Raw genomic sequence first — 24,166 nt, forward strand, 5'->3', positions numbered from 1 at the left:
AACGAATAAAAAGGACAGTCAGCTAACATGGTCCTAAGAGCCCTCTTAAAAGTTGGAAAAGTCTTAGCTCTCTTTATTCTACATGGGAGATGATTAAAAATTTTGAGAGATGTAATTTCCGGACCATCCTGTACCTGCGACAACCGGGTAAAAGGGATGTATAATTTATCTGCAAGATCTCCAGATCTCATGTAGTTTGAAAGATTTTTATGTACTTGACATGCGCACTCCAAGATATAGATGTTAATTTATAGTTAGGATTTTTTTCTTTTTTAAAAGTACCACGGCAAGTTTCTCTGAAGGAAAGGCATAGGATAGCGTGGAATGCATTGAGGCATAATAAAACCTTTTAAGTGTATATGCATCCACATAGTCTCGAAGTTGCAAGATGGCATAATTGCTGCGGGACAATCTATTGCATACAGATTCCACCTGAGGATCCCACTATAGATGTCTATCAATTACAATTCCCAAGAACTTAGTGGAGTATTGTTGGATGAGGCTACTTGATGACTGCTCTCTAAGGAGTAAGCTCCGGTCCTGATTAGCTCGAATCGGAGTGAAAACAATGAAATTGGTTTTCAAACAAAGACCATTTTTCTGGCACCACCCCGCAATATCAGCTATACACTTGGTGGCTTTTGAGTGGATAGACTGATAGTCAGTATCCGACACAACTTCTGATGTATCGTCGGCAAAAAGTGTTATGTAGCTGTCATTAACCAGGAGAGGCAAGCCATTAATAAAAAGTAAAAATTAAATGGGCCCAAGAACACTACCCTGTGGAACCCCAGTAATGACAGTTGCTCAATCAGATATGGTCACCTGACCACTAACTCTCCATCTAACAGCCTGGGTTCTACCTGTCAAATATGATTCAAGCCATTTATAAGCCAGACCTCTTATACCATAATGAAAGATCTTAATCCAGACCTGAATCTAAACTAATGACATGACAGTATAGCAAAAGAATCTAAAAATGCAATAAGTCTTCTTTTAAAAGATTTTTCAAAGATCTTTGAGAATACAGAGAGGAGAGCAATAGGCCTATAGTTACTCACTTCAGCTGTCTCCCCCTTTTTATGAAGAGGTATGACAACAGCTGATTTTAGCTCTTTAGGAAAATAGCCAAACTGAAATGATAAATTTAGAAGTGGAGAGATAATATATTCAGCACATGCTAGCAATAAGTAACAAGGTACCTCATCAACACCGGATGACTTTTTCCTGAAGGAAGATTTTATAATCTCAAGTGTTTCTCCTTCAGTGAGAGGGAATAGAAAAAGAGACTGGGATAAACTGTTGAAAGGCACATTCATTCCCATGGGTGCCTGAAAATCATCTGTGATCTTTCGCACTGGCTGTACAAAAAAATTATTAAATGTATTAGCAATATTGATTTGAAAAGTTCGCGATTGAGTTAATAATTTCCCATGAGGCTCGAGTTATATTGTTAGAAGTAAGCAACTTTGTTGAATTATAGGCTTTTTTAGCATTTACGATATTTTCTCTATGCACCTTCAATCTCCTTCATGAACGGTCTTTAGTTGAGTATGAAGTAGCCTCAATTGCTTGCCCTCATTAATTATCAATGGTGTTATCCACTGATGAGACTTTCTGTGATATGGCTTCGAATTGTTTACATAAGAAAAGCTCATATTAAATAAACCGGAAAATGTGTCAAAGAAGTAAGAAAATGTACTTTCAAAATCCAGAGTCTCAATAACTGACAGCCAATGTTCTTTGGACAACAAGTTGTTAAAATAGCGTATGTTTTCATCAGAAAAGGATCTAGAACTCATAGAAAATTTGCTTAAATCGTGACTGATTGGGTTTCCCAAGTCAAAACTCAGTATCTGAGCACAACGATCAGAAAACGCTACTTCAAAGGTTTCAGTTGAAAACAGTGCAGCGTTAGTGAATCTATTATCAATCAAGGTACAGGATGATCCCTGAGTTCTAGAAGGTTCAGAAAAAACTAGTTTAAGACCATATGAGCTAAATGCGTCCACAATATGTACTGCTTCTTTACATCTGGAAATAAAATCATAGTTAAAATCACCACAAAAACACATTCAAATATTAGGTTTATATAAAAGCTTTAACAATTTCTCAAAGTATTCACTAAAAGTTTTAAAATCAGAGCTAGGAGGACGATATATACAAAAAACTAGAATCTGGAGAAGAGCAGCAGCACATTCAAAGTTACCAGACAGTGAAAAGTCTTTATTCTCTACATGTTTATAAGTACTGAAATCAGATGTGACAAATATTGCCACACCACCACCACACGAGTCCCTACAGTAGTACGACGCGACCTCATAGTGATTAAGTTTAAAACATGTGATCTCTATATCCGACAACCAAGTTTCTGTGATGCAGACAATCTCAGGATAGGCATTTAAGTGTAAGAACAGTTTCAAGTCAGCAGATTTAAGTCGAATCTTGATAAATACAGCAGATTTTTCTTTATCTAACTAGTTTGCTTTATGTAGGTGGGTATTATTTAGAAAGGTGATCTATTGCTCAAAAACTAATAAGTACTCAATATTAATTAATTAAGACTGTTATGCTAGGTCAAGTACCTTAAGCCTTGACCACTATATAAAATTTACCTTAAAGTTTCCACTAGTCCACTACCTAAGAACATAATAAGCAGTTTTAAAAAAATATAAATGAAGTGCTCCTCTCTCTACTCTACAACTCGATTAGTACACCTCAAATATTTTATTAAATTCTTCTCAAAAATTACTGTTTTTTGGCCATATTGTCCAATCTAATAATGCTGTTTTTATAATAAATATTTATATATAAAATTATATCAAATTGAAATAAACAGTGCTATTAAATTAAATATTGAATATATATTTTATGCAAAAACATTGTTTTTCATTGACACAACCCGTAACCCCCCACCCACCCCAAATATTTGGCCAGTAAGAAATTCTATTGAAAAATCACTATTTTTGTATTAAATACTTATGAATATACATAATATATAATTATATCAAATTTGAATAAACAATGTTATTAAAATAAATATTGCATACATATTCTGTGCAAAAATATTGTTTTTCATCAACACAACCTTTACCCCCCCACCCACCCCAAACATTTAGCCAGTAAAAAATTCTACTGAAAACTCACTGGTTTTGTATTAAATATTTATTAATATACATTTATATAATTATATCAAATTTAAATAAACAAACTGTGTTATTAGATTGGATATTAAGAATGAAACCAGCTGTTATTCATGCATATTATTTTAAAAAACAATGATTTTTTAAAACAATTCCTTACTGGTAAATTGTGTGGGGTGGGTGGGGGGGGTAAGGGTAGAATTAAGGAAAACCATTTTTTTTGCAGAAAATAAATGCCTAAAAGAAAAATGCTTTTTAAGAAAATTATAGGTGATAAAAAATCTATAATTATAATTGTATATTATTAACATGAAATAAATCTTGTTAAAAGTGAATAAAACATAATATTAAATTCCTCAACGTATATCATATATGGACATTTTATCCGATATTTATAGTTAAAAAAAAAAGAAAACCCGCCACCACCTCAGAATCTCCCCCATGCTCCCCTCCCTCTCGGTGGACCTGTTTGTGTGTTATTCAAGTGATTTTTATCTTTTGGCCGCTTATACACATTTGTTTATTTAACATACAAATTTTAATGTCCTAGTTAGTTCCCTATTTAAACTTTTTGTGCCTATAGAGCATTTCCACAAACTTAAGAATGTCATTAGATTTGCATTTTATTTCACAGGAATTCAGCTTTAGGACATGCTTAAGCATTTTTAGCTGTTGAACTTAAATTATAATTTATTTGACCTAATTAGTAAAAGTATAAATCTCTTATTACTCAATGGTAACCTGTAATTTTAAGCTTATAATTGTCAATAATGTAGATCCACATTGAAGATGTTCTTTCTATTATTTGCGTAAAACATTTTGTATACAAGCTATAAAAGAACTCTAGGCGAGTACCACCTTTTATGTAAATATTGTATGCCTTGTTCTGACTATTATATTGCTTATAATCGTATGGTTTGACACTCTAATAACTAAAATACACTTAATGACTACAAAAATGGGTGAAATCATCATAAAAAGATTATCCTAAAATATACTATAAGTGCCTGGAATATTATAAATTCTTACACTAAAAATCTTCCTGATAAAATCAAGCATGAGGATACTGAGATAACTAACCAAACATACAGCACCAATATAAATATTCCATATAATAGTAATGTGAACTCTATCAGGAACTGATGACAGAACATGAGGTTTATTATATTTTTTTTTGACATTTTATTAGAAGACAATAGATTAGGTGGCCAGCCTGCTCTCCAGATATGACCCCAACGGATTTTTTGTCTGGGGTTATTTAAATCTATTGTTGGTGTAACTATCTATGTAAGCAGGTAGTATGATTTTAAAAGTTAATCCGAGAAATACCCGAATAATTCATTAAAATGGTTATGGTAGATCAAGTACCTTATTAAGCCTTTGCTTTGGCATAAAATGTTTGCACTGCCTAAGAACATAACAAGAAATTTATAATAAAATATAATTGAATCAAGATTGTCCAGGGTAAACTAACTTTTGACTTAGAAGTATAGATCTAATTGGTTGGATGTCTTGTGACTTACCTGTGGTAAATTAGCCGCTATCTGCCTCTGAAGTGAGTCCTCTTCTTTCTCTACTCCTGACAACTTACTTTATTTAACTAATTTGCTCTATATAAGTGTGTATACTTTTAAAAGTACCTAACCCAAGAAATCCCCGATATTAATTAATTAAAATTGTTACGGTAGGTCAAGTACCTTAAGCCTTGGCCTCCACATAAAATTTACTATATATAGTGTTTCAACTTTTCATAAAAAATATAATTGAATCAACATTGCCCAGGTTAATCTAACTTTTGACTTAAAAGTATAGATCTAATTGGTTGGAAGTAACATGGACTTACCTGCGGTAAATTAGCGGCTATCTGCCTCTGGAGCGAGTCCCGTTCCTTCTCCACTTCCGACAACTTTATCTCCGTTTCCCCGAGCCGTTCCTGGGTCTCCCTTAAACTGTCCATCAATTTGTCCCGTTCATCCAACATAGACACCATCAACTGTTCGAAATTAGCATCCTCTCCGGAGAACTGGGAGCTTCTCTGGCTGATGCTGTCCTCCGAAATCGTCGGCATCACGTCGCACATCATGTTCCACATGTTTACGGTTTATTTAAAAGGTCCTCGCGAAACGGATTTAAAGGGATTTAAATAGTTCACCAGTCCAGTGTAATGGTAGTAAATACCCGACGGTTTATTTCACGAAAACAGGGGCTGTAAGCACTGAAACCGTCCATAATATTCGCACCTCCGTCTCGTGGATGATTGTTTATTTACAAATATAAACATTATTTTGTGTTATTTACAACGACACACCTTTAAAATCCATCCCCATTTCTTTAAACTACCTACATACACAAGACACATTAAGTTGATCTGACAGCCATGGAGAATACACAAAATCCATGGAACTGTCACTGTCAAACAAGCCCATTTCTGTCGCTTTTACAGGTTTCTTTGTGACGCAATACTCCGGTTGCATCAGTGCTAAATAGATAGCGCTCTATATTTTTAAGGTCACTTATTCAGGAAAGTTAGGGTTTAGTTTTGTTTTACTTGTACCAGCAGTTGAATTGAATTTCTTTATTCGGAAAAGTGCTTATAACTTCGGTTGTATTTGGTGTAGAGAAACAATGGTTACCTTTTTATAATCTAGAAATATGGGGTTACAACTTGGTTATTTACAAATTTTCACTTGTTTGGTCCTTTGGGACTAAGACTTTGAATTGGAAAACATTTTGGTCAACTGAACTCGATACAGGTCGCAACGGTTCTTAACTACGAAATTTAACAGGTCGATTAGACTTCACGAGCACCATGAATTGAATTCACGAAACAGTGGGCTGCCAAGGCAGTTGTGCATATAGTCTCCTGATGGACCCGTCATGCCCCACCGGGGGTTACCAGAGCTCAACGGCCTTAGAGAAACCGATAAGGCTCTCTGGTCTGAAGGACTTAAAGTCGCTCGGTACACTGAAAGTGTTACCCAAATATTTCAGAAAACACGCGCATTCTTACGCTCCGCGAATTTGCTTTATTTTACACGATTAGAAAGAGGTAGACTTCAGATTCTTACATATTTTCTGCTTCTTGGCATTGTCTTTGCAATATTCTGATCTGGTACTGCTGGTGATTGGTGGTTCGTGAGTAATTGTGATTTTCAGTGGAAACAATAGAAATTCTCAGAAGAATTGGATTTGTTGATTTTTAATAATAATTTCCAAGTCACCGTGTTTTCGGATTTGGAGTTTTTGGGAGCCTGTTAAATTGCTATTTTGATCTATATCATGGCTTGCGGAAGGTGTGGTGCAAGTCTAACAGATAGAGAGGTAAAATATAAGATTGTTTGCGACTTCAGGTCACTCAAATGAAGACTAGAGTCATGTGTTTTGTGTGTTCTGTGTGCAAACCCAGCTTGCGGATAACCGGCACGGATAACAGCTCCCCAACAAATGCTGCTATTTTTCTGGAAGCTCAAATGAAATCCTTTCAAAACACAATCACCAACCAAATTTCTTGTGGTTTTCATGATGCTAATATTGCATTCCAGGAGGGACTTCGGAGGAAAGGGCGTTTCCGCCTCAAACAGTGATTCTGAATTGTTAAAACTACTACAAGCAAAAAATGAAGCGCTAGAGGCCAGGTTGACAACACTGGAAGAGGATTTAAACATGCTCAAGGATCTTATTCCATCAAAGTCATCCTGCCCCCCAGCTAATATAACTAATATAACTTCTCTAACATCTTTGTCTCCGGACAATACTGTGACTTTGCCGATAGAAACAGAAACAGTAGCCCATACTTACGCAAAAAGGGTTGATCCAATCAGATCAAGGACTAGTAGGTCTTCAATCACAAAATAGGTCGACACCACAATCAATCCATCGAACTAACCCTGGCAGACAAACAGTCATCATTGGGACTTCTTCTGAAGCTTCTTCACTATCTGCAGCTGATAGACGTCAGTGGTTGTATTTGGGCAGATGCAATCCAGACACTACTGAGCAGCAGATTCTAAAATACCTTGAGAAGCAACTAAACATCTCAGATGTTAAATGTTCCATATTGGATAAGAATGAGGATGTTGTATCCTTTAGGATAGGGGTAAAAGAGTCCCTACTGAAGGGACTACTTGACCCGAACCTCTGGCCAGCCGGTATAGCGGTCAAGGAATTTCGTCCCAGGCGCACTCAGGGCCGAGGGGCGAATTTTTAGTTAGACCAGTAGATGATGTATCGTTCTTTTATCAGAACGTGAGGGGCGTTTTAGGTGTTTGTAAGGGGATATTAAAAAATAAACCGCTCGTTACTCTCTAGCTTAAAATATTATTTATTTAAATATTTGCTATCAAATAGGAAACAAAAATATTTTTTTTAAATTTTCGCGGTTATTAAAGTAAAAAAAAAATAAATAATAAAAAAGTACAAACAAAATATGGCACAGCAACCCTTTGAACCCCACACCTCCGTCTGTTGGCGGTTTTTCGATCAAAAAATGGTTTAGTTAAAATAAGAATAATGGGTAGCTAATGCGTAGGTGATGACTATCCTAGTATAGATACAAAAACTATAGATTTTGTTATCACCTATAATTTTCTTAAAAAGCATTTTTTTCTCGGGTAATTATTTTTTGAAAAAAAAAACGTTTTTCATTAACCTTACCCTTACCCCCCCCACCCACCCCACACAACTTACCAGTAAAGAATTGCAAGCATTTCCAAGAACCATTGTTTTCCAAAATGATACGCATGAATAACAGTTGGTTTTATCATAAATATCCAATTTAATAACACAGTTTGTTTATTTAAATTTGATATAATTATATTTATTTCTGTTAATAAATATTTAATACAAAAAAGTGCCATTAGATTGGATATTATGGATAAAAAATAGTGATTTTTCAAAAGAGGTTCTTACTGGGCAAATGTTTGGGGTGGGTGGGGGGCAATGGGTTATTTTGATAAAAAACGATGTTTTTGCAGAAAATATATATTCAATATTTAATTTAATAACACTGTTTATTTAAATTTGATATAATTTTATGTATATATATTTATTTTAAAAACAGCGTTATTGGATTAGATAATATGGACCAAAAACAGTGATTTTTCAAAAGAAATTCTTACTTTGCAAATGTTTGCAGTAGGGGGGAGGGGGTAAGTGTAGGTTTAATGAAAAACGGCTTTTTTGCTAAAAATTATTTTTTTAGAGAAAAAAAAAATTAAAAAACATTTTACCTGAGAGACTAAATTATTTAATAAATTAATTTTTTTCTTTTAAGGCAATATTTTTTTGCAAAAACCCCGTTTTTCATTAACCCTACCCTTAGCCCCCCACCCGCCCCACGTAACTTACCAGTAAGAAATTGTTTTCAAAAATCATTGTTTTCCAAAATAATACGCATGAATAACAGCTGGTTTATTTCCAATCTAATAACACAGTTTGTTTATTTAAATTTAATATAATTATATTTATTTCAATTAATAAATATTTAATACAAAAAAAGTGCTATTAGACTGGATATTGTGGACGAAAAACAGTGATTTTTCAAAAGAGTTCTTACAAGACAAATGTTCGGGGTGGGTGGGGGGGTAAGGGTTTTCGTGATGAAAAACAATCTTTTTGCAGTAAATATATATGAGACTAAATTATTTAATAAATTAATTTTTTTAAGGCAATTATTTTTTGCAAAATAAAACATTTTTTAATTAACTCTACCCTTAACCCCCCACCCACCCCACACAACTTACCAGTAAGAAATTCTTTTCAAAAATCATAGTTTTCCAAAATAATCTGCATGAATAACAGCTGGTTTCGTCGTTAATTTCCAATCTAATAACACAGTTTGTTTATTTAAATTTAATATAGTTACACTTATTACTATTATTAAATATTTAATACAAAAAAAGTGCTATTAAACTGGATATTGTGGACGAAAAACAGTGATTTTTCAAAAGAGTTCTTACAAGACAAATGTTCGGGGTGGGTGGGGGGGTAAGGGTTTTCGTGATGAAAAACAATCTTTTTGCAGTAAATATATATGAGACTAAATTATTTAATAAATTAATTTTTTTAAGGCAATTATTTTTTGCAAAATAAAACATTTTTTAATTAACTCTACCCTTAACCCCCCACCCACCCCACACAACTTACCAGTAAGAAATTCTTTTCAAAAATCATAGTTTTCCAAAATAATCTGCATGAATAACAGCTGGTTTCGTCGTTAATTTCCAATCTAATAACACAGTTTGTTTATTTAAATTTAATATAGTTACACTTATTACTATTATTAAATATTTAATACAAAAAAAGTGCTATTAAACTGGATATTGTGGACGAAAAACAGTGATTTTTCAAAAGAGTTCTTACAAGACAAATGTTCGGGGTGGGTGGGGGGGTAAGGGTTTTCGTGATGAAAAACAATCTTTTTGCAGTAAATATATATGAGACTAAATTATTTAATAAATTAATTTTTTTAAGGCAATTATTTTTTGCAAAATAAAACATTTTTTAATTAACTCTACCCTTAACCCCCCACCCACCCCACACAACTTACCAGTAAGAAATTCTTTTCAAAAATCATAGTTTTCCAAAATAATCTGCATGAATAACAGCTGGTTTCGTCGTTAATTTCCAATCTAATAACACAGTTTGTTTATTTAAATTTAATATAGTTACACTTATTACTATTATTAAATATTTAATACAAAAAAAGTGCTATTAAACTGGATATTGTGGACGAAAAACAGTGATTTTTCAAAAGAGTTCTTACAAGACAAATGTTCGGGGTGGGTGGGGGGGTAAGGGTTTTCGTGATGAAAAACAATCTTTTTGCAGTAAATATATATGAGACTAAATTATTTAATAAATTAATTTTTTTAAGGCAATTATTTTTTGCAAAATAAAACATTTTTTAATTAACTCTACCCTTAACCCCCCACCCACCCCACACAACTTACCAGTAAGAAATTCTTTTCAAAAATCATAGTTTTCCAAAATAATCTGCATGAATAACAGCTGGTTTCGTCGTTAATTTCCAATCTAATAACACAGTTTGTTTATTTAAATTTAATATAGTTACACTTATTACTATTATTAAATATTTAATACAAAAAAAGTGCTATTAAACTGGATATTGTGGACGAAAAACAGTGATTTTTCAAAAGAGTTCTTACAAGACAAATGTTCGGGGTGGGTGGGGGGGTAAGGGTTTTCGTGATGAAAAACAATCTTTTTGCAGTAAATATATATGAGACTAAATTATTTAATAAATTAATTTTTTTAAGGCAATTATTTTTTGCAAAATAAAACATTTTTTAATTAACTCTACCCTTAACCCCCCACCCACCCCACACAACTTACCAGTAAGAAATTCTTTTCAAAAATCATAGTTTTCCAAAATAATCTGCATGAATAACAGCTGGTTTCGTCGTTAATTTCCAATCTAATAACACAGTTTGTTTATTTAAATTTAATATAGTTACACTTATTACTATTATTAAATATTTAATACAAAAAAAGTGCTATTAAACTGGATATTGTGGACGAAAAACAGTGATTTTTCAAAAGAGTTCTTACAAGACAAATGTTCGGGGTGGGTGGGGGGGTAAGGGTTTTCGTGATGAAAAACAATCTTTTTGCAGTAAATATATATGAGACTAAATTATTTAATAAATTAATTTTTTTAAGGCAATTATTTTTTGCAAAATAAAACATTTTTTAATTAACTCTACCCTTAACCCCCCACCCACCCCACACAACTTACCAGTAAGAAATTCTTTTCAAAAATCATAGTTTTCCAAAATAATCTGCATGAATAACAGCTGGTTTCGTTGTTAATTTCCAATCTAATAACACAGTTTGTTTATTTAAATTTAATATAGTTACACTTATTAGTATTATTAAATATTTAATACAAAAAAAGTGCTATTAAACTGGATATTGTGGACGAAAAACAATGGTTTTTTAAAAGAGTTTCTTACAAGACAAATGTTTGGGGTGGGTGGGGGGGTAAGGGTTTTTGTGATGAAAAACAATGTTTTTGCAGTAAATATATATGAGACTAAATTATTTAATAAATTAATTTTTTTAAGGCAATTATTTTTTGCAAAATAAATCATTTTTTAATTAACTCTACCCTTAACCCCCCACCCACCCCACACAACTTACCAGTAAGAAATTCTTTTCAAAAATCATAGTTTTCCAAAATAATCTGCATGAATAACAGCTGGTTTCGTCGTTAATTTCCAATCTAATAACACAGTTTGTTTATTTAAATTTAATATAGTTACACTTATTACTATTATTAAATATTTAATACAAAAAAAGTGCTATTAAACTGGATATTGTGGACGAAAAACAGTGATTTTTCAAAAGAGTTCTTACAAGACAAATGTTCGGGGTGGGTGGGGGGGTAAGGGTTTTCGTGATGAAAAACAATCTTTTTGCAGTAAATATATATGAGACTAAATTATTTAATAAATTAATTTTTTTAAGGCAATTATTTTTTGCAAAAAAAAACATTTTTTAATTAACTCTACCCTTAACCCCCCACCCACCCCACACAACTTACCAGTAAGAAATTCTTTTCAAAAATCATAGTTTTCCAAAATAATCTGCATGAATAACAGCTGGTTTCGTCGTTAATTTCCAATCTAATAACACAGTTTGTTTATTTAAATTTAATATAGTTACACTTATTAGTATTATTAAATATTTAATACAAAAAAAGTGCTATTAAACTGGATATTGTGGACGAAAAACAGTGATTTTTTAAAAGAGTTTCTTACAAGATAAATGTTCGGGGTGGGTGGGGGGGTAAGGGTTTTTGTGATGAAAAACAATCTTTTTGCAGTAAATATATATGAGACTAAATTATTTAATAAATTAATTTTTTTAAGGCAATTATTTTTTGCAAAATAAAACATTTTTTAATTAACTCTACCCTTAACCCCCTACGCTTAAAAACTAAACTAAAGGGATTTCTCTGTGCGGCCCAACCAGAAGACTACCACATTCTTGCCCTAACTGAAACTTGGCTGGATCCTACAGTCAACGACGGTGAATTCCTTAACTCCAACTACTGTGTGTATCGAACGGACCGCAACACTAGTAACAGTTCAAAAAGTAGAGGCGGGGGTGTGCTCCTAGCAGTGAGCAACACCCTAAAATCCCATCGTTTGCCAACTACTGACAATTCACTTGAAGAAATCTGGATCTCTGTGCGTCTTGGTGATGGCGAGGATTATTGCATTGGCTGCATTTATGTTCCTCCATCCATGGATCTATCTGTGTATGCAGCGCATTGTGCCTCTGTTACCAAAGCTTGCGAGAGCTTTAATAATATTCTTATTGTTGGTGACTTTAACCTTTCTAATATTTCATGGTTACCTAGTGATGATCATTATGGCTTAACCCCAAATAATGTTACATCTGATAAAGAAAATCTTTTATGTGACACATTCACTTTTCTAGGTTTAACGCAGCTCAATGCAGTGGTTAATGATCATGGAACAATTCTTGACCTTTGCTTTACAACTTTTCATTCCACTTTAACAACTAAATGTAATGGTTTAGTCGGGTCAGATCCTTACCATCCTGCTCTTGAGCTGCAACTACCCAATAGTAAGTCCAATTACCTGGAACTACCTATAACATATTTTTACAACTTTAATCAAGCAGATTTTGTGTCTATAAATAACTACTTTTCTACATACAACTGGATGTCTATAATTGTTAACGATAACTTAAATACCACTGTTGCAAACTTCTATTCTGTTGTTTATGATTGCTTGAATCTGTTTGTGCCAATAAAAAAACACTCTCCCAAGAAACATTATCCACCATGGTTTTCTAGAGAACTAAAAAGTCTAGTTATTCAGAAAAAAATAGCACATAGAAGGTACAGACAGTCAGGATCAAATACTGATTACTTAAGTTTTAGTGTTCTGCGCTCAGAATGCCGTTTATTATCTAGTGAATGCTACAGACATTACATTGAGAGAGCCGAAAATGCAATAGAGAACGATAGCAAGACCTTTTGGAAATTTGTAAGACTTCAGTCCAATCAAAGCGATTCTACCGTTCCAGATGAGATGTTCCTTCATGATCTCAGGGCCGATACTGGTATTTCTATTGCAAATCTCTTTGCCATCCACTTTTTATCTGTATTTAACAAGAATACTAACCCTTCTAATGCCTCTGACGGTCTCGATACCTCACGTAAATTTAACCATATCAACCACGTGTTCCTTAGTGCTACTACAATTGAAACAGCATTAGCTAAACTGGACAGCAGAAAGGGAGCGGGTCCCGATGGAATTCCAAACAGGCTTTTGAAAGAATGCAGCCATTCCCTTTTCCTTCCACTTTTTCATATTTTCAATTTGTCCCTAACTTCTGGAACTTTTCCAGAGAACTGGAAGCTATCTCATGTATGTCCTATTTATAAATCTGGGAATAAGAGTGACATAACTAACTATCGTCCCATTAGTATCCTCTCTGCAATTCCTAAGGTGTTCGAGCACTGTGTAGAGGTGGTTCTATCTGGCACATTTCAGGAAATAATTGTAGATCAACAGCATGGATTCACCAGAGGTCGTTCTGTGGATACAAACTTGTTTGTTTTTAGCAACTATATCTTCAAATCTTTTGCCGACGGTAATGAAACACATGCGATATACACGGACTTTAGTAAAGCCTTCGATAGGGTCAACCATAATATTCTTATCTCTCATATTTCAGATCTCGGCATCAGCGGATCTCTTTTACTTTGGATCAAGTCTTATCTGATGGATAGAGAGCAGCGTGTTAAAATTGGTGGTTTTTTGTCCAACCCATTTTTGACAACTTCAGGGGTCCCTCAGGGCTCCCATTTGGGACCATTGTTATTCAGTCTCTTTATCAGTCACCTCGGCTCCCTACTGGAGTCTGAGTTTTTGCTCTTCGCTGATGATTTGAAAATTTTTCGGCGGATTTCCTCCTCTCAGGATCAGTTGGTGCTTCAGAGAGATATAAACAGAGTGTTTTCCTGGTGTAAGTCGAATGAAATGTCATTGAATGTTAAGAAATGTGGGTTTATGAGATTTACTCGTTTAAGGGTCTCCCCTCCTTGTCAATATGTTATTGATGGTATCCCCTTGAAGGAGCTTGACTCAGTCAAGGATTTGGGTGTGTTTCTGGACCCGAGTCTTACTTTCTCCCACCACTTCGAAAATACTGTAAATAGAGCTAATAAACTGCTTGGTTTTATCAAAAGATCTTGCAAAGACTTTACTAATGTGTCAGCATTGAAGACACTTTATATTTGCCTGGTGAGATCTCTTCTCCAATATTGTTTGGTCACCTCATTTTCTGATTCACATTGAGAGGCTTGAAAATATCCAGCACAAGTTTATCAGGTTTGCCAGATATACTCTTATGAAGTCAGGCCTGGATCTTACCTGTTCAGAGACCATGTCCTCCCTGAGCATAAACTCCTTATCAAGTAGAAGGCAGTTCTTTGATGTTTGCTTTGCGTTTAAGGTTCTGAATGGTATTGTTAGAAGTCTGGAATGTCTGTGCCTTTTCTCTTTGCATGTATCTTCTTACACAACACGAGGTCAGGCGCTTCTCCATATTCCCTTTTGCAGAACATCCTATCTACTAAACAGTCCTATAAATAGAATAGCTTCTACAGTGAATAGATTTGCAAAAGATCTTGATTTTTTCAGTACATCTTTAAATAAATTTAAGTCGTCAGCTAGGGCAACTATCTTGGGATAGTGCCCTACTCCCACTCTTTGGATTAGGTTTAGCACAGTATTGTTTATTAGTATTATAGTTTTTACTTAAGACTACTGTTAATTATTAATAAGTACTTGAAATGTTATATACGTTGATGAATAAATAAATAAATAAATTATTATAATATTAACAAAGTTGTCGACAAAGCCATTCTCAACCTAAGATATATTCAACAACGAACATTAGTAATTTAATTAAAAGTGTCAATATGACCGGCAAGTAAATGGCTGTTTTCAAATAAATTAAAAATTAACATTGAGAAAACCAAATACATGATATTCAAACAAAAAAATAAGTCAATCAGCAATAATCTAAATATTAATATTAATACTGTAATATTAGAAAAAGTGTCGAATATTAAATATTTAGGTTTGCAAATAGATGAAAATTTAAATTGGTCACTACACTTAAACAAAATTTTTGATAAAACAGTTCCAATGCTATCTGCCTTATATAGGAGTAGAGATTATTTGTCTGAAAAAAGTAAATTTCAAATTTATAATGCCTTCTTTCTCACACATTTTAGGTACCTCTTGCCAGTATGGGGTATGTGCGGTGAAGTTAATTTTAATAAGGCTCAAATTTTGCAAAATAAAATTTTGAAAATTTTGTTTAATTTTGATTGGCTTACAAGTTCTAATACAATTTATTCAAATTTAAGTTTAAACAAATTAAAAGTGATATTGGAGATAGAACAATGTAAACTTGTATATAAAATTATAAACAACAGACAAAAAAGTAACATAAATATTATGTTTTACCATAATGTACATAATCATCAAACAAGATCACTAAATAATGTTTATCAAGTTTCTACAAGAACTAACATAGGTTTAAGAAATCCAATTACAGATGCAATTAAAACATTTAATAGTTTACCTCATTGTATAAAAGATATAAATAACTATAGATTTTTTGTTAAAAAATTAAAAGATTTAAAAAATGTTAATTAATTTATGTATAAAAAATTATAAGCAACATTGCAACATTTGTTTACTATAGATAATTAATTACTGTTTTGTTATTCTCAGGGCCAGTGTTTTCAAACACTGATTGGAGAAATTGTTAAAACTCGTTATACATTGTATTATTGTGGTTAAATAAATTGTTTCAAAAAAAAGTAGTTATGTCTATAAAATAATATTTTACATAAATTAAGAAGAACCATTATCAGGTCGGACCGTCACTAAAATAATCCTCAAGAGTATAATAACACTTGCAAACTAACATTTTTTAAGAATTTGAAGTATGCTAACATTAAAAGAAGTGAGTTGGTTCAAATAATATTAAAAAACAAGATCAAGAAGAAATGAAGCAAAAAAAAAATTAAATATTTGCACACTTACCTGTACATGTGAACCTATTTAAATTTAAAACACTATGAGAAATTTTATTAAAATAAATTTATTTCGACACAAGTTGCTGACAACATCAAACATACCTACTTAAAATTACAATATTATGAACCATTTTTGTTGTGTTTAACATACCATAAGACCTACTTGTAAAAAAAGTAACACACTATTCACTAAATTAACCAACATACCTACATATTATCACATTATGCCCAAAATCACTTATATAGACACTAATTATGATTTTTAACTGAATAGCGCATTAAATGTTCATGTTCTGCCCCTATGGTGTTTGCTCCGTGCTGTGCCACTTGCAGAAGGGTTTGACTGCTTTCCAAAATCTTAAAAAAACATTATTAAGTTAATTCACACAACTGCACGCCTTAAGGTGTACCTTTTTAAACCCTAACTCGGTGTCTTCAATAGTTTTATCATAATTGCTGCACATAGCACGGTGCTGACTAAGACTATTGTTCAACTGGGCCAGTTTGTCTTGTAGGGCCCGAATATTTTTCTCTAAAACGATTTTTTCCGCCTCTTCACGCTGTATCACTTCCACCAAGTCGTTTCTTTTGGATTTTAGCTCCTCGAGACCTCGAATAGCTTCAGATAGTTATAATAGTTATCGAGGGCTTTGGCTACTTACATTTCACTAATTGTTCGTTGAATGTTTGTAAGGCGGCTCCGTGTTCAGACATCCTTTAGGAGAAAATGTTTAAAAATAATTTTTGGAAATATTTGTTAGCAAATTATTGAAAACAGCTATTTACCAAATTCAAAATTTAACAACAATAAAACATAACCTAGAAATGTCAGCTGTCACCTGTAGTTGCTGACACAGACATGCACCCTAGAAGCTCAAGGCAGGACGTTCAACGTGTACTAGTGGGGGAAGCTAAAAACTGTCAGCAGATTGGTATCAGCAGCAAAATCTTAGTTATTACGATTAATCCATGTAGTAAAGTATCAAGATTTTTTAACTTTAGGAGATATAATCTAAAAAACTGAATTTTCACTTATTTGGGATAAGAAATGGTACAACTACTGCAATTTTCATAGCGATACGCCTTGTTTTCGATAAATAAAATAGTGTTTTTTCACGTTTTACTCGAAAACCTTAAGGCTATGTGAGAAAAGTATAAATACAAAAACTATTTTTTTTTTAAAGTATAATAACTCACGAAGGTTTTAAACATAAAACACTTAATAATTATCAAAAACTTTAATATTATAATACGTGAATAAATAGCCACATCGAGTCAAGAGCCGACTTGTTTACCCCCCAAAATCGCATTGACTGCATGCCATCGTTTTTACTTGAGCAGGTAAGGTTCCACGATGATTCACCTACGTTCTCGGGTCGTTTTTCGGGTGGTGTGATGATAAATTCTCAGGTCTTCGACCAACCGATATATTCGTGATGCTACACTCGGCCGTGCTACCATCTTTTCCGTCCCGGAAAACTTTTCCCATAGTTACCTGTAAAAGCAAATACATACATATTATCAAACAAATTACACTTTGGAGACAGGAACGTTGGAGTCAACGTAGATGCTAGCTAGACATCCCACTAACATCACAAATTTCCTCAGTCTCCTTTATTTATCTAAATCATTTGTCAATAACTAAAACATTTTCCTCAGCTTTCGTGTCTGAGTCACTACTACTACTGCTACAAGCAGCCGTAAAAAGCTTCATACGGTCGACCGAACTAATACCTCTGTATTTCTTTTTTGAACGTTTTGAGCCTGGCAGGTCCTCTACTACGTATCTGTCATTTTCAAGTACCTCTTTTACTATAAAGGGACCCTGATACTTGGGCACTAACTTTGCACTTTTACCGTCATTTGCAAGATTTGCCCTTCGTAGGACTACTAAATCCCCTACTAGGTACTTGTGACACTTCTTTCGTTTTTTATCAAAATAAGCCTTTTGCCTATCCTGATCGTCCTGGATTCGTTTTCCAGCTTCTTCTCTAGTTTTATGGATATCGTTATCCACTTTTTCGTAAGATACAGCCCCACTTAGAAATGAATCGTGCATTTCCCTAGGCTTGTACCCAAATAGCAACTCGTAGGGACTTTTCCCTATCGCTTTATTAGTCGAAGAGTTCATACTAAACGTAATAAAACTAATTGTGTTATCCCACTTCCTCTCATCTTCATGAGAAGCTGCTATTGATGACAATATTGTCCGGTTGTAACGTTCTATTTGGCCATTTGCACGTGGTGTTGCTGTGGCATTTAAAATGACCTGTATACCAAGATTTTTGGTAAATTCTTTAAAAGTCTCACTCGTAAAACATGAGCCTCTGTCACATATTATTCGCCTAGGTACGCCAAATGTCTGGAAAATATATTCCAAAAAAGTTTTAACTGGTCCAGCCTTTGTGTTTTTCACCGGCTTTACAAATAAAAATTTTGTAAAAGCATCTATTGTCATTATTAAATAAGCATTTCCTTTTGTACTTGTTACAAAAGGTCCTAAATGATCCAGGTGTAAGGTATCCATTGGAATTGTTGCCTTTGGGATTGGATGTAAGTGATCCTCCTTCTTTCCACTGGGTACCTTATTGTATGCACAAGCTAAACAAGCTGAGATATATCGACTTACATACTTCCTCATCCTAGGAAACCAATACTTATTTGCTATATTTTCTAGAGTCCTCTCAAGTGCAAAGTGACCCATATTATCATGATGGAACATGGTTACAACTCGTCGAGCTGTTTTAGGTACATACCATCCTTAAGCTTAAAATCTTTGTGTATCTGTCGTTCTTCATGATCTTTTGGTTTGGACGAGAGAACTTCAATTAAATATTTACAACGTTCATCTTTTATTTGAGTTGCCAAAACCCAATCATCATTTGTTATGTCTACCTGAAAGATATCAATAGTTTCCTGTGTTTCCTTGGGTTCTTCCACAGGGTTACGACTCAGTGCGTCTACGTGAGCCATTTTCGTCCCTGGTCGGTACTCAATAGTAAAATTATACTTTTGCGTAATGAACCACCATCTACCAATTCTAGGGATAAGGTCACGTTTCATCATGGCCGTCTATTTCAAAGTGTAGTCCCAGCAAGTAAACTCGAAACCTCTGCAAAGAATTCACAACAGCCAAAGTTTCTAGCTCGAACGAATGGTATCTTTGTTTTTCTTTGGTAGTTTGTCGGCTATAATACATTGCAGGTCTTAGCCTATTGCCGGCTTGTTGCTGCATTAGTATACCGCCAAGACCAAGCTTTGAAGCGTCAGTATGAAGCTCTATATTTAGGCAAGAATTATAGATTGCTAAAACGGGTCTCTCAATTAGTTTTCGTTTAAGTTTAATAAAGGCGTTACTCTGTGCTTCTCCCCATTCAAAACTAACATCCTTTTTCGTTAAGGTAGTCAACGGGCGTGCAACTTGAGCAAAGTCTTTTACGTATTTTCTAAAATAGCTGCATAGCCCAACAAATTGACGAATTTGGTGGACATTTTTAGGAATAGGAAAATTATCAACGGCCTTGATTTTCATAGTGCCCGGTCGAATACCACTGGCACTTATCTCGTGACCAAGATAATCTATATGATGTAAAAAAAACTGGCATTTTGACAGGCGTAAAGTAACTCCTGCATCCCTAAAAGGTTCAAGTACATCAGCGAGGGCTATTAATCCAGATTCAAAACTTGGGGATGGCACAAGTATGTCATCCATGTATACCAGAGCTGTTGAAAATCTCATTGCACCTAAAATCTGGTTAATGGTTCTTTGAAACATTGTGGGTGCGTTGACTAAGCCAAACGGCATTCGGACATATTCATACTGACCGTCCGGCGTAACGAATGCTGTTTTCTGTATTGAGTCCTCCGCTATTTTTATCTGGTGATATCCACTAGCCATATCAAGCGTAGTAAAATACCTACAGCCTTTAAGTGCTTCGAGATGATCATCCACTCGTGGCAAGGGAAAACAATCTTATATCGTTTTTGCATTTAGGGCACGGTAGTCTACACACATTCGTGTTTCATCATTTTTCTTTTTCACAATGATTATGGGACTGTGTACCATTTTGAGTGCATGGAATCCCTCTAGCAACAACTTGGTCTTGCAAAATACTAATAGTATTTTCTGACGTGTTCAGAATTGGAAGTCTTAAATCTGACGTAGAAGTCACACATCTTGGAACAATGGATTCTTTTGTAGGCCCAAAAGACTTTCGAAGATCTACAAAAACGTCACCATCACAACCATCCGAATTTGAACATCGCACCAAGCCAATGTGATTGGGTGGTATTTTAACACTTTTTATTGCACGCAAAATTATTTTATTAGGTGGCAAGCTTTCGACTTGTTTACCCCCAAAATCGCAACGACTGCATGCCATCGTTTTTACTTGAGCAGGCACGGTTGGTTCCACGATGATTCACCTACGTTCTCGGGTCGTTTTTCGGGTGGTGTGATGATAAATTCCCAGGTCTTCGACCAGCCAACATATTCGTGATGCTACAAAAGCATCTATTTTTCAATAATCTAAAGGGAACTACACTAAGTCTCGGTCTCAAAAGTTTTTATTAAATCTAACAGTAGGTTACACGTGTTTCGCTCATATAAAGAGCATCACCAGACCTAAAAATTTAAAACAAAGAAACTAAATACAATAACAACCTTAAAGTTAGATAAAATTGGTACCTTCAAAATCGACTACAAACAGTACATGTTTTACTGTCACGTTACAATACAAAAATGAAAAATTATTGAGATTCGAACCTACTGCTAGTCTCGAAAAACACGTCAGTTAAGCAATGTAAACCACTGCGCTACCAGGTCCTTGGAGATATTTCTAGAAGTGGAGTATATCAGGCAATATTGTTAAAAATGAGTCCGGGTTCAAAATTAAAAAACGTCGTTAGCACAGTCTAGGATTGGGCTTTTCTTGGCTTTGGTCATTTCTAATTTTTCCAGAAGGTCCAGGTTTCTGCTTTTTTGGCATTCATGCAGGACTGATACATTAGCAGGAACAGTAAAATTGTGGCCCGAGGACAGTAAATGTGTAGCAAAGGATTAAAGTTAAGAAGTGTTTTGTCTGGACTCTCGGAATTAAGCAAATTAATTATTTTGACTCTAAGGATGTTTTTATTAGGGACATTGCTAGACTGAATAATATTTTCGGCTTCAACCGCAAGGATGTCTTTAAAGTTTTTGTTTATATTTTGTGAGAAATTGAATTTAATCCCTTTAGATTATTGAATCTAGGGGTCTTTGAGAAAATGGACGACTTCTTTCAATCTAATTTTCAGACAACTATTTTTTGCAAATAAACCATTTTTCCCTAACCCTACCCTCACCCCCCCAACCCAACCCAACCCAACCCAACCCACCCACCCACCCCCTACAACTTACCAGTAAAAAATTGTTTTCAAAAATCATTGTTTTCCTAAATAATACGCATAAATAACAGCTGCTTACAGTATGCCCCTAACACTTCTGCAGGCAAATCTACAGCATGGAAGAGCGTCCACCGCTGTTCTGTAGGCTCAATGAGCTCCATATCGACGTCGCCTTATTACAGGAGCCCTGGACTTACCAGGGCTCTGTTAAAGGCCTGGGTTAACTGACGGCACACTACATAAACATGTACCTTGTGAGAATCCCCGCGCATGCATCTTTACTAGGAATGTGCGGAGCTTTCTCCTCTCAGGTCTCTGCACAAGGGACCTAGTAGCCGTCAAACTGTCAATGGACACGGGAAAGGATCTGGTAGTCTGCTCTGCCTACTTTCCCATCGAAATTGAATGATCCCCCGAAATTGGGAATACGGTTATGGCTAACGGATAACCCAAGGCTCCCTAGTTGACCTGTATCCAATGGCCTAGAACTACTCAACCGAGGCAGTGTCCCAACTTACCACTGCAATAGGGGTCAATCAATTATTGACCTTACTATCTGCTCACCTAGTACTGTGAACCTTTTCAGCTCATGGAGAGTGTCCCTTGAGGTCACAATGTCGGACCACAGGCACATTCTTTTTGAATTAAAGAAGCAGGCTCGGTGCGATACCCCAGCCTACAGAAATCCGAGATGCACTGACTGGGACCACTTTCGAGAGGAACCACTCAGAGACTCCAAAAGACAGTGCTGGAGGCGGGTCTGCAGTGAGATCAAGCTGCACACTCACTTGCCAGACTTCAACTTATCTCGCGATCCGCTTAGCTGCTCTCGGGCCCCGATTCGCTTAGAGTACGAGACTGCTAGAAGAATAATTACCTACGAGAGGGTGAAAAGGGGAAATCAAGACATTCCCTCAAATCCAATCTCCGGGCATGGATGGGTTATATCCATGCCTTTTGCAAAACGGGTTAGAAGTACTAACCCCACACATAATCAGACTATTCAGGACGTTCCTTGCTCAGGGCTACGTCCCAAAGTTATGGCGTCAAGTGAAAGTCGTCTTCATTCCGAAACCCGGAAAAAGCGATTTTACAGATCCCTAAACGTACCGACCTATCAGCCTTACCAGCTTTATGCTGAAAGCGATGGAGAGGCTGATTGATCGATACCTTAAGGAAAGCATCCTGGTCAAAAAACCACTGCATGTGCACCAATACGCCTATCAGGCGGGCAAATCCACGGACCTGACTCTACACCACCTTGTGAGGAAGGTGGAGGGTGCTCTGGCTAGTGGCAAGGCCTGTCTGGGTGCGTTTCTAGACATTGAAGGGGCGTTCGACAGCACCCCTTTCGCATTAAACTGCCAAGCACTCGAGAGCCGCGGCTCAGAACCCTGTTTGGTTAGCTGGATAGAGGCCATGCTCTCGAAACGTCATGTATCTGCCCACCAGCTCAACAACGAGATTGTCGAAACGTTGGCGGCTAGAGGCTGCCCGCAGGGAGGAGTATTGTCCCCTACCTTGTGGTGCCTTGTGGTCGACAGCCTGATAAATCTTTTAAACAATGCTGATGATCTGGTAATCCTTTGCCCAGGGAGAAACGCCGTCTCAATGGGGGGCCCTATGATGAGAGCCCTGCGTATGGTGTACATCTGGTGACTCTCGGGGGTCTCAGGATTAACCCCAAAAAAGCAGAGCTCCTACTATTCACGAGGAGACGTAACTTTGGCACGCCCCCTGTTATATCTCTAGGTGGCGTGCAGCTGCATTACTCCAGGACAGTTCGATTTCTGGGAATCAAGTTAGATCCCAAACTCTCCTGGTATGATCATGCAGACACCAGAATGAAGAAGGCCACCTGCGCGCTATGGGCCTGCAGGTGGCCTTCCGGAATACCTGGGGTCTGTCTTCTAAGATCCTCCACTGGATCTACTCGCGCATTGTGAGACCTCTCCTCCCATACGGGGCGGGGCTATCGTTTGGTGGCCATGTACGGAAATTCGTGCTCAACTGGACAGAGTCCAACGTCTTGCATGTCTCAGCATAACGGGTTCCCTGCGGACGGTGCCAACTAGAGCGCTCGAGGCTCTGCTGAGTCTTCCGCCTCTGGACCTCGTTGTGCAATTCGAGGCAATGAGGACTGCGTACAGGCTATACGTCCTCGGTGAACTACGTGCTGGCGAGACCGGTCACGCAAAAATTTGGTCACGGGCCATACAGGAATGTCCTCTCCTTCTGATGGACAGTGACTGCATGGCTCCAGTGACTGTGGACTGCAAGGGATTCGTGACGCACATTGCAGGTAGAGAGGAGTGTGCTATAATTTATATTATTATATATAATTTAATATTTGCAATTATTTTTTGCAAAAAACTCATTTTTTATTAACTGACGTTTGCCATGTCAATGTCTTTACGTCATAAGAATCTCATGGAATTTTCTAGAAGACGAACATTGGGGGGGAGGGGACATTTGTTAGGTCTTAAATAAATATATTTTAAGTATAAAATATCTTTTATTCAAA

General features: G+C 35.6%; 2 protein-coding genes across 3 annotated transcripts in view; both read right to left on the minus strand.

Annotated features, from left to right (window-relative positions):
* Positions 1 to 5,510, minus strand: part of LOC126747927 (liprin-alpha-1) — a 455,345-nt gene extending 449,835 nt beyond the window's left edge. Inside the window, exon 1 of the mRNA XM_050456904.1 lies at positions 4,987 to 5,510. Coding sequence (XP_050312861.1) covers positions 4,987 to 5,235 — 249 coding nt within the window. The 5' untranslated portion in view covers positions 5,236 to 5,510. The remainder of the gene's footprint in view (positions 1 to 4,986) is intronic.
* A 10,796-nt stretch (positions 5,511 to 16,306) lies between these two features.
* On the minus strand, positions 16,307 to 17,097 carry LOC126747851 (microtubule nucleation factor SSNA1-like). Of its 2 annotated transcripts, none has more exons than XM_050456755.1 (3): positions 16,920 to 17,097; positions 16,684 to 16,867; positions 16,307 to 16,614 (listed from the first exon to the last, which is right to left on the minus strand). In XM_050456755.1, the coding sequence occupies exons 1-3, from the start codon at positions 16,969 to 16,971 to the stop codon at positions 16,557 to 16,559; spliced, it is 294 nt and encodes a 97-aa protein (XP_050312712.1). In that variant the 5' UTR covers positions 16,972 to 17,097; the 3' UTR covers positions 16,307 to 16,556. The 2 variants fall into 2 exon arrangements, with proteins under 2 accessions (XP_050312712.1, XP_050312711.1); XM_050456754.1 differs by having other exon boundaries at positions 16,668 to 16,867; positions 16,920 to 17,084.
* Between the last annotated feature and the right edge of the window lie 7,069 nt (positions 17,098 to 24,166).

Source organism: Anthonomus grandis, chromosome 20 (assembly GCF_022605725.1).
Source record: "Anthonomus grandis grandis chromosome 20, icAntGran1.3, whole genome shotgun sequence".
Taxonomy (NCBI): Eukaryota; Metazoa; Arthropoda; class Insecta; order Coleoptera; family Curculionidae; genus Anthonomus; species Anthonomus grandis.